General features: G+C 42.5%; 1 protein-coding gene across 2 annotated transcripts in view; it reads right to left on the bottom strand.

The window, feature by feature from the left end:
- Nucleotides 1-6,774: 6,774 nt before the first annotated feature.
- Nucleotides 6,775-14,293, bottom strand: part of SPTLC2 (serine palmitoyltransferase long chain base subunit 2) — a 95,799-nt gene continuing 88,280 nt past the window's right edge. For both annotated transcript variants that reach the window (XM_054567214.1, XM_054567213.1), the window contains 2 exons: nt 14,005-14,134; nt 6,775-7,129 (listed from right to left, as the gene is read on the bottom strand). In XM_054567214.1, coding sequence (XP_054423189.1) covers nt 7,010-7,129; nt 14,005-14,134 — 250 coding nt within the window. In that variant the 3' untranslated portion in view covers nt 6,775-7,009. The remainder of the gene's footprint in view (nt 7,130-14,004; nt 14,135-14,293) is intronic.

Genomic DNA, 14,293 nt, shown 5'->3' with positions numbered 1-14,293 from the left:
GTCACTTATTAACTATCCTGTACCCTCCAATGTAAAGCAAGTATGTGTGTCTGCTGTACTTTTTATCCCGTCGCAGAGATTTCCCCTTTGTTTTCCTGCCCCCTTAATCTGCCGCCAGTGGATTTCTCCTCCGCTCTTCCTTCGATTCTAATGTATAAAATGAGCTGATTGATGACCAGCCACTTTCCAGAACATTTTCTCAATTCCTTGAGGGTTTCCCAACAATGGTCAGTTTGGCTCAAATGAACTCCTAAAAATTCTCTTCTGGTTTGGACGTTGACAAAGGTCATTTCCTCTAGATATTTAGCTGTTCCAGCATCATTATTAGTTGCTAACTATACTTTCCCTTTTCAATTTACTTGGTTTTTTGGTCAAAACTCAACTAACCATACATATGTGGGTCTGTTGCTGAACTCTCTAGCCTGTTCTTTTGTTCTGTATCCTAATGCCAACTGCGCAGTCTTTTAGCTACTGTAGGTCTGTAGAATTTTGAAATCAGGTAGTGTAAGCTCTTTTTCAATATTTTGTTTTGGCTACCCTAGGTCCTTGGCATTTCCATATAAATGTTATCTGGTCAGTGCCTTTTTCAACGCTTTAAACTTCTCACTGCCCCAGGGCACCGGACAAAAGTCCTCAGCAGGACAGACGGGCCTGTGAGGTGCAGCCGGGCCTCCTCCCTGGCCGCCTCCCATCTCCCCTTTGCTCGGGGAGCATGGGCCGCACTGTCTTTCAGACCCTCTGTTCTTTGGAAGAGTTTTCTGTATCAGCCCTGTCTAAACCAGACACTACTTACAATCTTTTACCATGTTCTTTACTTTTCTTTCATAGCACTTAGCAGTTTGTAAAACGATACATGGGCGTGTTCATGTGCTTGCTTGTTTACAAAAAAGTAGGAACCATGTTTGTGGGCTGCCGTTATTGGTAATGCCCAGTGAAGTGCCTGGCACGGAAACGGCTCTCAGTGTTTTCCGGTTGATTCCCCGTTACCCCCTTCTCCCTCCCCTGCCCCGCTTTTCCTCTGATAATCACCATACTGTTTTTTGTCTGTGGGTATTTTTTTGCTTGTTTGTTTTTGCTTAATCCCTTCATCTTTTTCACCCAGCCTCTCCTCCCTTCTGACACCCTTGAGTTCTTGACATGCACTCTCCAAACTCACACGCCTCAAACTCATACCCACTGTACAGCTTCTCAGTCATCTAACAAAGTTGAAAAAAAAAATCACTTGCCAAAAAAAGGGAGAAGGGGGTAAGGAAGAAAGAGCAACATTTTAACACTTCAAATTTTTATTGACATTTCCCCCTTCTCTCATTTTCTCAGATTATGAGAGCACCGCAGCAACGGAGAGGGGTTATCACAGCACCTCTGGCAAATGCTAGGTCACAGGTAAATTGGGCAATGGAAAAATAGGGGCCAACAAAATGATACCAGCTCCCCATGAGCTATTTCTCTATTCCTATTCTCTCTCCTTCCCCCTTCTCTTAATGTCAGCTAATTGTCTACAGGAGGGATCAAGACAGTGGGGGCACTGGCTGAAGCCAGTGATTTTGCCAGTATCCTGTGAAGGACCATCGAGGATGCTTTCTGTCATTCCCACCATTGGTTTAACAACACAGAATTAAGACCTAAGGTTTAGGGTGCTGACAAGTCACCATTCCACCCTAGTCAGTGACGTGTCCCACACTCCCTTGGAAGGCTGGCCAAGGGGCCCAGCTATGCACAAAAAACTTGGGAACTGTGTTGGAAAAAGCAGACTCAGACTTGGCTCGAGGGCCTGTGTACATGGAAGGATCCACTTATCCATGCAGATGGCAACCAGGCAGGACATTTAGCACAATCTCAAGGTATTGGTCTTATTTTTACCTTTCTTTCAACCTCCCCACAACTGCTCCAAAAGAACAGAGTTTTTGGGTATTGCTTCATTAAAAACACAGTAACTGCAGTCTAAGAGCCAATGCATTCTTTAGGGTCAGTTTATTATATCACATCATACCACAAAGAATCACAGTTTAAGGCCATTTATCATGTGTACTGTGCAGTAAGCAAGACCTTGCCCACGGCTCCCCAACCAAGCCACTCCCAAGGCGGGACTGGGAGTGTGATACCTGCAGACTCACCACAAAGGACTTGAATAAACATTTGCATAAGGGCTCTAGCTAATCCCTTTGGTTTCCTCCCTAGAAAAGCTTCCATCCATAGCAAAAGATGTCTGGAATACAGGTCACTGGAAACAACAAGAGGGGCAACAGCATTTTCCATACAATGAAAAGTAATGGATCACCGGCTGGTCCTAGCAGTTCTTCACTAAGACAAGACAGGAAGCCAGCCTTCTAACTTGGCGATCTCGGCACAGGGCAGTCGGCTAGGAGCCTGGACACTACGTTTCATGAGGACAAAGCTGTGGAGAGAACAGACATGCTTCTCTCCACAAGGAGTTAGTTTGACTAACTGGCTGAATGGGTTAAGATGCCCGCTGGGCACTGAGCTTCCATTATAAACTGGTAGCAACACGTCAGTATGTTCTGGGGCTGCATTTGATGGGGGAACTTGAGAGTTGAAAAATTGTAGTTTTAGGTAGTAAATAAGCTTAGTAATGAATGAATGTAAAAAGCTATTGTTTCAGGAACCGAGGATATGACTCACCCTGACTCCTGGAGACCACAGGGAATTCGACCTCTGTGCCCCAGGTGGGGGCTGCAAGCAATCAAGATGGTATCTGAGCCACTGGGTTCTGGGGAGAGACATCCCTACCGCCCAGGACCCAGATAATCACCAGTCAACAGATGAGAGGATGCTAGCGAATTTGCGGGACTGCAGCTTTGAGCTGAGTAACCTTTTTCCTGAATTCCAAACCCCTTACCTAAATTTTTTCTTCCTTATAAAAAAGGCTGGTTTGAAATGAAATGTAAGACACTCTTTTAGGGTACATAACCCGCCATATTCTCAGGTTGCCCACTATCTGAATAGAGGGTCCATAGAGATTTAACCCCCGTCTTATTGGTTCTGGCGGTGACAGGCAGCAAGAACACCGACTTCCTGTTCCCTGTTCCGCATTTAAGCAAACAGCTGCTCAAGTACCACGAATCCCTTGATTTTCTAACTCCTTCACCACTTCTTTTGCTATGCGCTGATTTACCCATGTGAAACGCTCACCAGTTCTCGACCTTCATGAAGGTTGACAGAAGGAAAACCCCCACCTCCCCCACTCCCTACCCACATGAGTTATATTAAAACCCATTTTGGCTTACGTAGGACACACAGGAAAGACACCCTGGGAATTAGGGCACAGCAATTCTTAGGGAACCAGGTGACCGTCATTTGTATTGAACTTTCTGTAGGTGGTTTTGTCACATCCTTACACAGTCTTACAAAACAAGAATTACTCAAATTCTGTTTCTTCCCTGCCTGTGGCATTGCTAGAAGTTCTGTGATGCTGCTCAGTCCAGTATGACCTGGGGCCAGACATTCTCATCAACTTAGAATGGGAGGGTCAGGGGAGAAAACAGGGAGGTAGTGGTAAATATCACTTTATTTCCCCTTCTCTGAGAAACCAGGAAATCCCTCCATGCATGTAAGCCATTCTTCCTCCTGGTTTTCACTAACGGGAAGGAAGTGGTGTTATTATACACTACAGTATTCAACTGGACTGTACTAGTCTTAAGTTTAGATGCAGGCTCCCTCAGTAGGGAAGGAAGTAGTTCCTTGTCTCCTCCTGAAACGTATGGCTGTGTATACAAAGAGAACAAAGAATCTGATTTAGGAATGGTCCAAACACAGCACCACCACAGACAGATCAGTTATCTCTGGAGTTGGAATTCTACAAATCAAGGACCAGGAGGTAGAGGCAGGCCAAATACAGGAGGGAGGGATTAGAGACAAGTCCTCGGGCGGCTACTCGATCCCTTGGCCTCTGCGAGAGTGCGAGGCAAGCACACAGCCCACAGCAGTGGTGTCGGGTATTCCTGCTCACCTTCCGTGACCACAGGAGGAAGAAGCGTGTTCCGCCATCTGAAATCCTCACCCTGTCATTAGAGTTTAAGAGAGTGACTGAAGGACTAAGAGGCCGAGTTCTTCAAAAAAGCAAGCAAGCAGCACTCTGGGGTTCTGGGGACTAGAATGTTTTATAAAGAGAGGAAATTTTCCAAAGCAAAGCAAAAAGTTTAAAAAGTGCTCCAAAGCTCCTGAACGTTTTCAGCATTTACCTGCTCCATTCCATGTGTGTGATTTCTGTGTCACCTCATTATAGGTTTTCTGCTTTCTGGTGTGATCTGCAGAAAAGGGTCTTATAAACCTGAAAGGGATCAAGGCAATGCTAAATAAAGAGGGTGAGAAAATGTAACGAGCACTAATCACACCTGTAATGACGGACTCTGGTGATCACTGTGGTGGTCACGGTTAGCCGGTGCGTGTGTGAATCCCCTCAGATTCTCTAATCAGGCTGTGTTAAACCACGTGCTACACAATACTTACACGTCCCAGGTTTCTATGCATTCCCAGTGACTGTAATTATGTACACTTGTATTTCCCCAAGTCCTTGGTTAAATGATGGTACCTGTTACATGACTGGACCCTAGATTTATATTGCAGTTTCAAGAGGAGACAACCGTGTGAATAATGGTTTGTCCTCTAGAAAGTAGAGGTTCTGGATAGATCACAGGACTTATGTTTCTTCGAAATAAACCTGTAGTTTAACTACACTTATCCTGAAATAACGGTGCCAGCAAAGTGATATATAATTTTTTAAATGCCCATACGAACTGATATTTTATATTGCAGTGACTTCATGCAAGCCAACATAAAAAGACTAGCAGGTAAGTTGTTGCTTAAAGTTTGTGACTTTTGCAAACCCTACACCATTACACAGTAACTGCAGCGCAAAAGCCATCTGGTATTCTAGCGGGTTCTATGGTGAGAAACGAGATGTGCAGGAAAGGTTGGCAATGGACTTTATTTTATAGGACTCTTCACTTGGTTACCACAATTTCTTTCTTACTGCAACTTGTACATGCTAAGTGTAGTCCCTGCATATCTGCTTGGTTCTTTTATTTACCCTTTGCTATTCTGTAAAAAACTAAAATGAAACCTTGGACTATTTCAAGGGCTTAAGGCTCTCAGATGCTGAGAGGGACCAAAGATAACTAACTTAAGACATGAAAACAAAACTTCACAAATAATATTGCTTATATCTTCCACTACAAGTGGCAGTGCAAACATACCACAGCTCATGATAAGATGCCCAAGAGAATCTGGTCTGAGAATTCTTACCAATAAAAGGCGTGGTTTCAAAAATAGAAACGTGCAAAAATACTTCCACAGAATTCTTTTCCATTCTGTTCCCAGTCCTTCCCTATAGTACCTGATGGTGACTGAAAGACAAGCTGATCTTGGGTACGACAAAGTCAAAAGCTCTTTGTACTTACACTTTGGTTAACAGAAAAACTTTAACATGGTGAGTTTCCGATTTGTTCTTTGGTCAAGCAGTATAAGCTCTCAGAAAGAAGCCCCCTACCCGGTATGGACAAAAAAAGAGTCAAAAGAGAGGATCCCAGTTTGGCAAAGAGATAAGTGTTAAAGCAAACAAACAAAAAGGTAATCGAAGGCAAGGGAAACCCTAAACCCCCAATGTCAGGTTAGAATTGTCTTAGAACGTCAAGAATAAAGAGAACTAGCACTCAGCCCTGGCAGGGTAGCTCAGCTGGTTAGAGCATCATCCCGATACCCCACGGTTGTGAACTCGATCCCCAGTCAGGGCCCATATAAGAATCAACCAATGACTACATGAGTGAACAACAAATCAATGCTTCTCTCTCTCTCTCTCTCCCTCCTTTCCTCTATAAAATCAATTTTAAAAAAATTAAAAAAAGAAAAAGAACTAATGCTCAGAAGCGTAATATTTAAATGGGTCAACTTCTAAAGCCAATAGCTTTAATCCTTAAGCAGGAACATGACAAATGACTTCTGAGCAGAGGATTTACCAATAGTATTTGCCTTTATCAGTTTAAATCCTAATTTGGACCCAGACCCAGGCAGAGGCTGTCACGATTCTGAAAAGCAGAAAGCAGTAAGAAGCAAACCACAGCTGACCCACAAGCAGTAATCAGCTCCTCCGCGCTGCTCCGCCCTTCACCCCAGCAGGAGCGCACGTCACGTCATTTCTCGAGCAGCTCTGTACACAGGATAGTGAAGTGCAAGTCAGCTTCACCAAAGAGGTCTGATTGGGGTGGGATGTCGATGCTTTTAAAACGATCTAACTGTTCTAAATAGGGGGCTGGATTATTAGGTTGATGCGTGGGAAGAATCGAGAAAGCGGACATGCCCTCCGACAGTGACCATCATGGAGAAACATCTGATGAAGAAGGAGTAAGTCCCCGTTCCATTCCAGAAACTGGCACAAGACCAAGCCCCAGGAGGCTCTAGACCAGGGGGGTTACACAACGAGGGGGAATTTCAGCACAGTTAGCATTCACTGTTTTCCTTAAAAGGCTAAGCTTAAAACAAAAAGGAGAACACTTTGGTTGATTACTTGACTGGTTAAATAAGCATTCCAAGGTCGGCAACCTCCGATCCGGGGTGGAAGTAAGCGGAAGGCACTTGCTCCCCAGAGAGGTGGGCCAGGAGGGTCTCGAGGCCGTGGGGCCGGGCCAGCGGGAGCGCCGGGGGGCCCAGGCCTGCGAGGCGACTGCGAGAGGGTGACGGCCTGCACGTTAGCAGGCGGGGTCAGCGTGATTTCACAAGTAAAATAGTTATAAAATAAAACATTTTTTAATGAACAAAAAAGCAAAGTGAGTCACCTTTTTTAAAAGGTGAAATGTAGCAAAGGAAGATGTAAAGCAGTTTTTTTTTCCCCACTATTTACAAAATGCCACTCAGAGTGGAGGTGGCCACCATCAGTAGTGGAGAAAATGTCTTTCACATGAGATGGCCACAGAAGTGTGGTTCCTGGAACTGGCTCGGAATGGCCACACACTGTCCTGGGTGAGGGAGAGTTTCTCTGAGGGAGCACCAAAAAGGCTCAGTCTTCTGTTTCTTCATACGTAGTCTCATCAAAAGGCCTGTCCAGCAGAGGTACCAACCGATGACGAGAATACTTCAGCTGTAACAGGTCCCCAACTTCATCGATCTCCTTTAAAGCCTACAAAGACAGAGCAGAGGTGAGTCAGAGCAGGTGCGATGCAGGCAAGCCTGGAACTTTACTTTTCTAAAAACAATTGGGGCAAGATGACTCTTTGGTGGGACTGCCTGTGTCTAGTGCAGTTACTCTGCTTAGACTACAGGAGAGCTGTGGGAAGAGCTGCTTTCTGAGCGAGGACGAGGCTGACCACGAATAAAGGGTTGTGGTCAGCAGATATGCAGGATGAAGGGTATAATTCATCAAAGCATGTTATGCTTGGCAGAAGGGGGAGTATGTGCCCTGGGCTTGCTAGGCCAGCCACGATCTGTCATCCTCTCCTCTCATACTTCAGTACTTGCTCTTTGCATTATGATGCTATAGAAAACTGACGAGAAGTCTGCGTCGAGATGCTCCTAGATGCAAGATGGAGTGAGTCCCCAGGGGGGCTGCTGCAGCAACTCAGTGAGACAAAGCGTGAGCCGTGCGGAAGGGACTCTGTGGGTACCGGGCTGGCTGCGGGTGCGGGGCGAGCAAGGAAAGGACTGTGCTGCGGTCTAGGATTTGAACTCCAAAATTCTAACCTGAGAGATTATCTCTACCTCATCTTCCCAACAAAACTATAATTGTCTCAATATAACTTTTCTGTGAAATTAGCCCTTTATTTTTCAAAGAAAGTATGTTTCTTACAAAACACTCAAACACTAAGGCAAGTTATGAGGTGGTAAGTCTCGTCCTGATTGCCACCCTAGTCCTTCCTGGCAGAGGCAGCCCACAGATAGTTTCTTGTGTGTATTTTTACAAGAGAAGTTCTTGAGGTATAACATACATACAGCAAAGTATGACTCACAGCTCACAGAGTTAACGTTTCCAAAAAGCAGCACACAGAGTCGCAATGGAGAATTCCAATATGAGAAAGGGACGTGTGTTCAGAATTTCTCAGAAAAAATGTATTGGAAGGATAGCTAAGCCCCGCTATCTCTCAGAAAAATCCATGAAAGACAGCAAACATTTTCAAATCCTGGATTCTATGGCTTTCCTTTTCTTAAAAAAAGATTTATTTATTTACTTTTGGAGAGAGGGGAAGGGAGGGAGAAAGAGAGGTAGAGAAACATCGATGTGTGAGAGATACATCGATCTGATCTGTTGCCTCTTGCACGCCCCCAGATGGGGACCTGACCTGAGACCCAAACCTGTACCCTCACTGGAAACTGAACTGGCGACCTTTTGGTTCGCAGGCTGGCACTTAACTACTGAGCCACACCAGCCAGAGCATTAAAGCTTTCTATTAAAGTACCTGGCACAAGTCAAAGAATGGAGTTTGCAATTCATGGCAATTCTCCAGCACCTCTGGAGGTTAACCTAGCAGATCTAACAACAAATCTCAGATGAATGAGCCCTGGCTTAGGAGACAAGGGCTCTATCCATGACACCATCTCATTAGACTAAGACAGGTGGGCAGTGGAACCCGTAACTCTCCAAATTTTCATCACAGCATATACATCTCTGTCCACTCTTACAGTTATAATTCCATATGAAAACGTACACCTATTTCAGAAAAAGGAATCAGTTCATTACTAGTAGAAAGACACATTTACTGGTTCTTAAATTTGACTTTTAAAAATCGTGTGTAGAGAGGAAAAAACCACTAACGGTATTCCTTATTTATTGTAGCATCGGACAAAATATGCTTCACTCCAAATGTGAAAAATATAAAAAGCACATAAGAGCTGGACTTCAATATTCTATCAGAGCAGTGATACATCTGAGGAAGAGGGTAAACTGAGAGCTCCATATCAAAACCATTTAAGGTTGAATTTCAGCTGGGAGAACCCATTAGCCATTTATGCTCCTGACCTCTAATACAGGATTTATTAATTTAAAACAACACACAACTAAGATCACAAGGTAGAGCACATTTATAAACTCTGACTTAAGAACTTAGTATTTTTTTCATCAATGTAAAAAAGAAAATGAATAGAGACATAAATAAAGCCACAAGAACTGAAAGGGGTGTCGATAGCAAAATTTCCTCCGATCTCATACCAAATACTTCAGATGAGTAAGTTTTATTTACACAAAAGATAAAATTACAACTACAAACTTCTGGCCATTATGTGGGGTTACCTGGTTAAATCAGAAATAAGGAAACATCACAAGGACCACCACTTGTTAACAAGTAGTCTACAGCAAAGCTCTGGGTCACATGGTAAGAGGGGTTCTTAGGAAAAAAAGTGTTAATTATAGGGTTGACTACGGTCCTTTAGGAAGAGAGTATTTTAGGAGAGCTGTCTGTGCCCATGAGCCAGTAGCCCTGCCCTTCTCATTTTTAAAAATAACACTTTAATGAGATATAATTCATATGCCACAAAATACACCTTTTTAAAGTATACAAGTCAATGCTTCTTAGTGTATCCTGAGTAGTATAACTTTCACCACTACCTAATTTTAAAGCATGTCACCTCAAAAAAGAAACCCCGTACTCCTACCAATCAGTCCGCATGCCTCCCCACCCCAGGCCTTGATAACCACCAATCTATATTCTGCCCCGAGGAATTTGCCTTTTCTGGGCATTTTGGGTAAATGTGGTCTTTTGTGCCTGGCTTCTTTCACTTAACATAATGCTTTCAAAGTTCACCTATGTTGTTTGTGCCCAACTTCACCCTTTTGCATAGGGTTATCCAGATGCCTAGCACAATCTGTTGAAGAGACTACTCTTTCCCCACTGAGGAGCTCTGGTTCCCTTATTAAAAACCAACTGGTGCCCTGGCCAGATGGCTCAGTTGGTTGAAGCATCATCCCATACAACAAAAGGTTGTGGTTTTGATCCCCAGTCAGAGCACATAACTAGGTTGTGGGTTTGATCCCCAGTCAGCAACAGACTGATATTTCTCTCTCATATGTTTCTCTCTCTCTCTAAAATCAATGAACGAATACACAGGTGAGGATTTAAAAACAAAAAAAAAAAAATTGGCCAGATGCTTGGGTTTATTTCTGGACTCTCAATTCTATTCCATTGGTCTACATGTATGTCCTTATGCTAGAACCCCATTGTTTTTAATTACTGTAGCTTTGGAGTAAGTTGTTTTGTGTGGGTTTTTTTCCCAATGGAGTGAAGTCAGGAAATTTGAGTCTTCCAACTTTAATTTTCTTTTTTAATACTGTTTTGGCTATCTGGGGACCCTACAGTTCCATATGAATTTGAGGCTCAACTTTTCCATTTCTGTAAACAGGGCCACTGGGATTTTGATAGGGATTGCACTGGATCTATGGACCTTACTACACTGCCATCTTAACAATATTAAATCTTCCCACAAACATGGGATGTCTTTCCGTTTATCAAAGTCTTATCTTTTTTAAATTTTTTAAAAAATGTATTGGTTTTTGAGAAAGAGACAAAGAAAGAAACAGGGAAGCATTAATTTGTTGTTTCATTTATTCATGCACTCATTGACTTCTTGTAAGAGCACTGACCAGAGGTCGAACCCACAACCTTGGAGTATCTGGACGATACTCTAACCAACTGAGTTACCCTATGGAAGCCATTCTTTCTTTTCTTTTAGCAATGTTCAAATGCTATCGCAAATGAAATTTTCTTAATCTCATTTGTTCAGTGCTGGTATACAGAAACACAAAAATTAATGTGTTTTTTTTGTGAAACACAAAAATACAGAAACACACTAATTTTTGTGTTTCTTGCAGGATGAAAGATCAAATTAGCTCCAGCAGGTTGAGGGGTTTTTTGGTTAATTTTATAGCATTTTCTTTATATAGAATTGTGTCACAAGGCCTATTACTATACAAAAATTCATTTGTATCTCATAATGTTCATGTTTAGTTCCATATAATGGAAGACAAAATGACTTCAACAAACCTATGGTTTCAAAAAATGCACTTCATGCTTTAAAAAAACTAAATGGAAGGCAAAGTCAAACACTCCCTCAAGTGCATCTTATGCAAAGAATTAGAATTCTCAACTGGCAAGCATATTTGGTGGCAACAGAAATCTGCTTAGATACCTGGTTACACCTAAATTCTTTCACGAATCCATATAGTTCTTAGCAGACAGGGTTGTTGTTAGAACTTCTGGCAGCATAGGTAAATGCAGTATTTGCCTCCTCCCACAACCACATTAAAATGACAAATAAACTCCAGAATCACCAAAATTCAGAACCACCCGAAATCTGGCTCACTGGAAGCCCTACAGTTAGGGAGTTAAAGAATGCACATCAAGACTGGTAGGAGGGGCAGAGAAGTAGAGGTGAGGGACAGGCTGGTCCCACACCCACACAGGCAGATAAAAATCAGGAGGGATATCTACCACAGAGGTTCCCTGAGGAGCAAGGGGTCCCAGTGGCACACCAGGCCCCTCAGCCCAGGGTTCCAAAGCCAGGAAGAGAGGTCCCCATAACTTCTGGCTGCAAAAACCAGCAGGGATTGTGGCCGAGTGAGATAAAGGACTTCTGGAGTCTTAGGCACTTAAAGTGCCCTTGCATGGACTTACTCAGACTCAAGCCCTCTGAGCTCCAGGGCTGGGGCAGCAGCTTGAAAGGACCCTAAGGCATATGGGGAGGAACTGAATTGTTCAGCATCAGGGGTGACAACTGTGGGGGGCATCTTTCTCTGAGACAGAAGTGCAGGCAGAGACCATTGTTCCTTTGATGAGTCCTCCTCTCACAGAACCAACAGGTAGGGATCATATATGAGACACCATCAACCTGGCTATCACCTGACCCAACTTGTGAGCCCACCCAAGCTGTTTCCATACAAATGGCCTGTCAAGGATTATGCTTCAGATTTTCCTGAAATCTCCCAAACAAGCATCATCTGGCCTCAGCATGTCCCGACACCTCTAAGTGTCCCCAGGCCTGGCACTAGCAGCAGCCAGCCTTGGTTCATGGTTTGGCCTCCACCTGGGCGTCTCCTGGGAGGCCCCAGAGCCCATGCCCGTAGTGGACAGCTTCAGACCACGTCAAAGCATCACCACCCAACTACCTTCACAAGCAGCACACTCAAGGGCACAGTATGGATTGGCAAGAAATATGCAAAGTGATGAAAAGCAAGGCACTACAACTAAAATTACTCTACCCAGCAAAGCTATCATTTAGAATCAAAGAACAGATTAAGGAGCTTCCCAGACAAGAAAAAGCTAAAGGAGTTCATCATGACCAAACCAGCATTATAAAAAATGTTAAAGGGTTTTCTTTAAAAAGAAAAAAATGTTCAAAAATTTGAAATAAAATGGCAATAAATACATATTTATCAATCAATCAATAAAAGCCAATCTTTGTAAGGGCCCATAAGGCCCTGTACACTCTACCCCTAACACCCATTCTGTTACTCCTCTCCCCTCAGCCTTGTGTTCTCACACTTGTCAAGCATACTCCTGGCTCAGGGCCTTTTCACCGGATGTTTCCTCTGTCTGGAATGTTCTTTCTCAGGTTATCCACTTGGCTAACTCTTTAATTGCTTTCAAATGCTCAAATGTGGGCCTAGCATGTCTTCCTGTTTTAAATTCTGTCCCCACTACTCTAAATATCCCTTTATTTGCTTTTGTTTTCCTAAAGTACTTATACCCCTCTATATTAATTTAGTTTATGATTATAGTCTTGTTGATTGACCATCCCCTCCCACTAAAATATAAGTTTCACAAGGTCAAAAAACAAAAGAAAACCAAAGTTGTTGTTAGAAGACACAGTGTATTCCTACAGTCATTACTTATGACACTGATATTTTTCAAAGGCATGTTCAATTCTTAAACATCCAAATAGGAGAATGGAAGAAAAGCTGATTATCACCAGGTTTAAAAAAATCAATACAGAAATTCACCAGTAAAATTTTTTAGAAATGAGGAATCTATTGAAAAAAATCTGAAAGGCTTAATCAAAATTAAGACAAAGAAAAACAAAGATACAGTATTAATAAACTGAATCCAATTTCTCAGTGTCGTAATGTGATTAAGAATATACTCGCAGAAATTTTGCCATGTAGAAATAGGAAGAAAAATCAGTCCTCAGCTGCTTAGAAATATAAAATGTCAATTAAACTGTTATAATGAAATTTTAAAAACCCATGTTCACGTTATTATTTAAGATTAGTAGCTCTCTAATGAATTTTATGCAAATATGTTTGAGAGCTTTGTAAACTCCTAGAAAACAATACTTATTTAAAGTCTGAAGTCTAAGATGTGAACAAAGAACATATTAAGAGACTATCAAGAGATGAGTGTATATTAAGAAACCATAAATAATTAATTTTGATAATAATTAGGAGCCTCTTCTATCAGTCTGGCACTGTGTTAGGTCCTGGGGATAGACAATGAGCAAAATAGCCTTAGTTCCTATCTTCAAGATTTATCTAATGGAGAAGATTGCCATAAATAATGACAGGTGTGAATAACTTACTAGGCAAATCTTAAGATTCCAAGGAAAAACATCAAGCAAGAGGGTTTGGGAATACCCATGAGCAAGTTTCCTTTAAGTGGAGATGTGAAGAGTGAGCAGGAGTTAGCAGGGCAAAGGAAAGAGAAGGCTCAAGAGAGTAAATCCTACAGACAAAAAACATACAGGACAGTTTAGAGTAGACACAGACAGAGTAGAAAGAGAACTGTATAGTTGTAGAGCCCATAACAAAGGAGGGAGGGGAACAAAACGAAGCCAGAAAATTCCCAGAGCTCCGATGATCACAAAGGATCTGGTGGGTAATGCTTACACAGTTTTGCGTGCGTGTGTGTAAATAGCAATGTCTTAAGTAGCATCGTATATTCCTTCCCCTATTGTACCTGTAAATATCTTAGGTGTTCAAAGAACATCAGGGTCAAACAGATGATTAATTTCACCTGATAATCAGGCCTTCTTAGTATAAGGAATATTTATATGAAGGTTAAAGTATCTACTTACAGTATCAAGAATTTCTTTGGTATGAGCGGCTGACAGGCAAAACCTGGCTCTGGATTCAATAATTGGGGTAGCAGGAAATCCCACCACAACTACTCCAATGTTCCGTTTCAGCATCTCCCGTCCAAAGGCACTGTGAAGGGAAGACAAGGAAAAGAAACCAGGAAGGTTCATAAAGCATACAGTACATAGATCTTGCAGTGATGAATGATCTAAACTCCTGAGTGGTAGGCATTGGAGACTTCTATTAGGAACTTCCTCTAACTCCTTTTAAAGTAAAAATGGACAGTTT

Source organism: Pteronotus mesoamericanus, unplaced genomic scaffold (assembly GCF_021234165.1).
Source record: "Pteronotus mesoamericanus isolate MK-2021 breed Mesoamerican mustached bat unplaced genomic scaffold, CSHL_Meso_final contig_182, whole genome shotgun sequence".
NCBI classification, from domain to species: Eukaryota; Metazoa; Chordata; class Mammalia; order Chiroptera; family Mormoopidae; genus Pteronotus; species Pteronotus mesoamericanus.
Note: the sequence above shows the minus strand (reverse complement) of the source record. Positions and strands in the feature narration are given on the sequence as shown.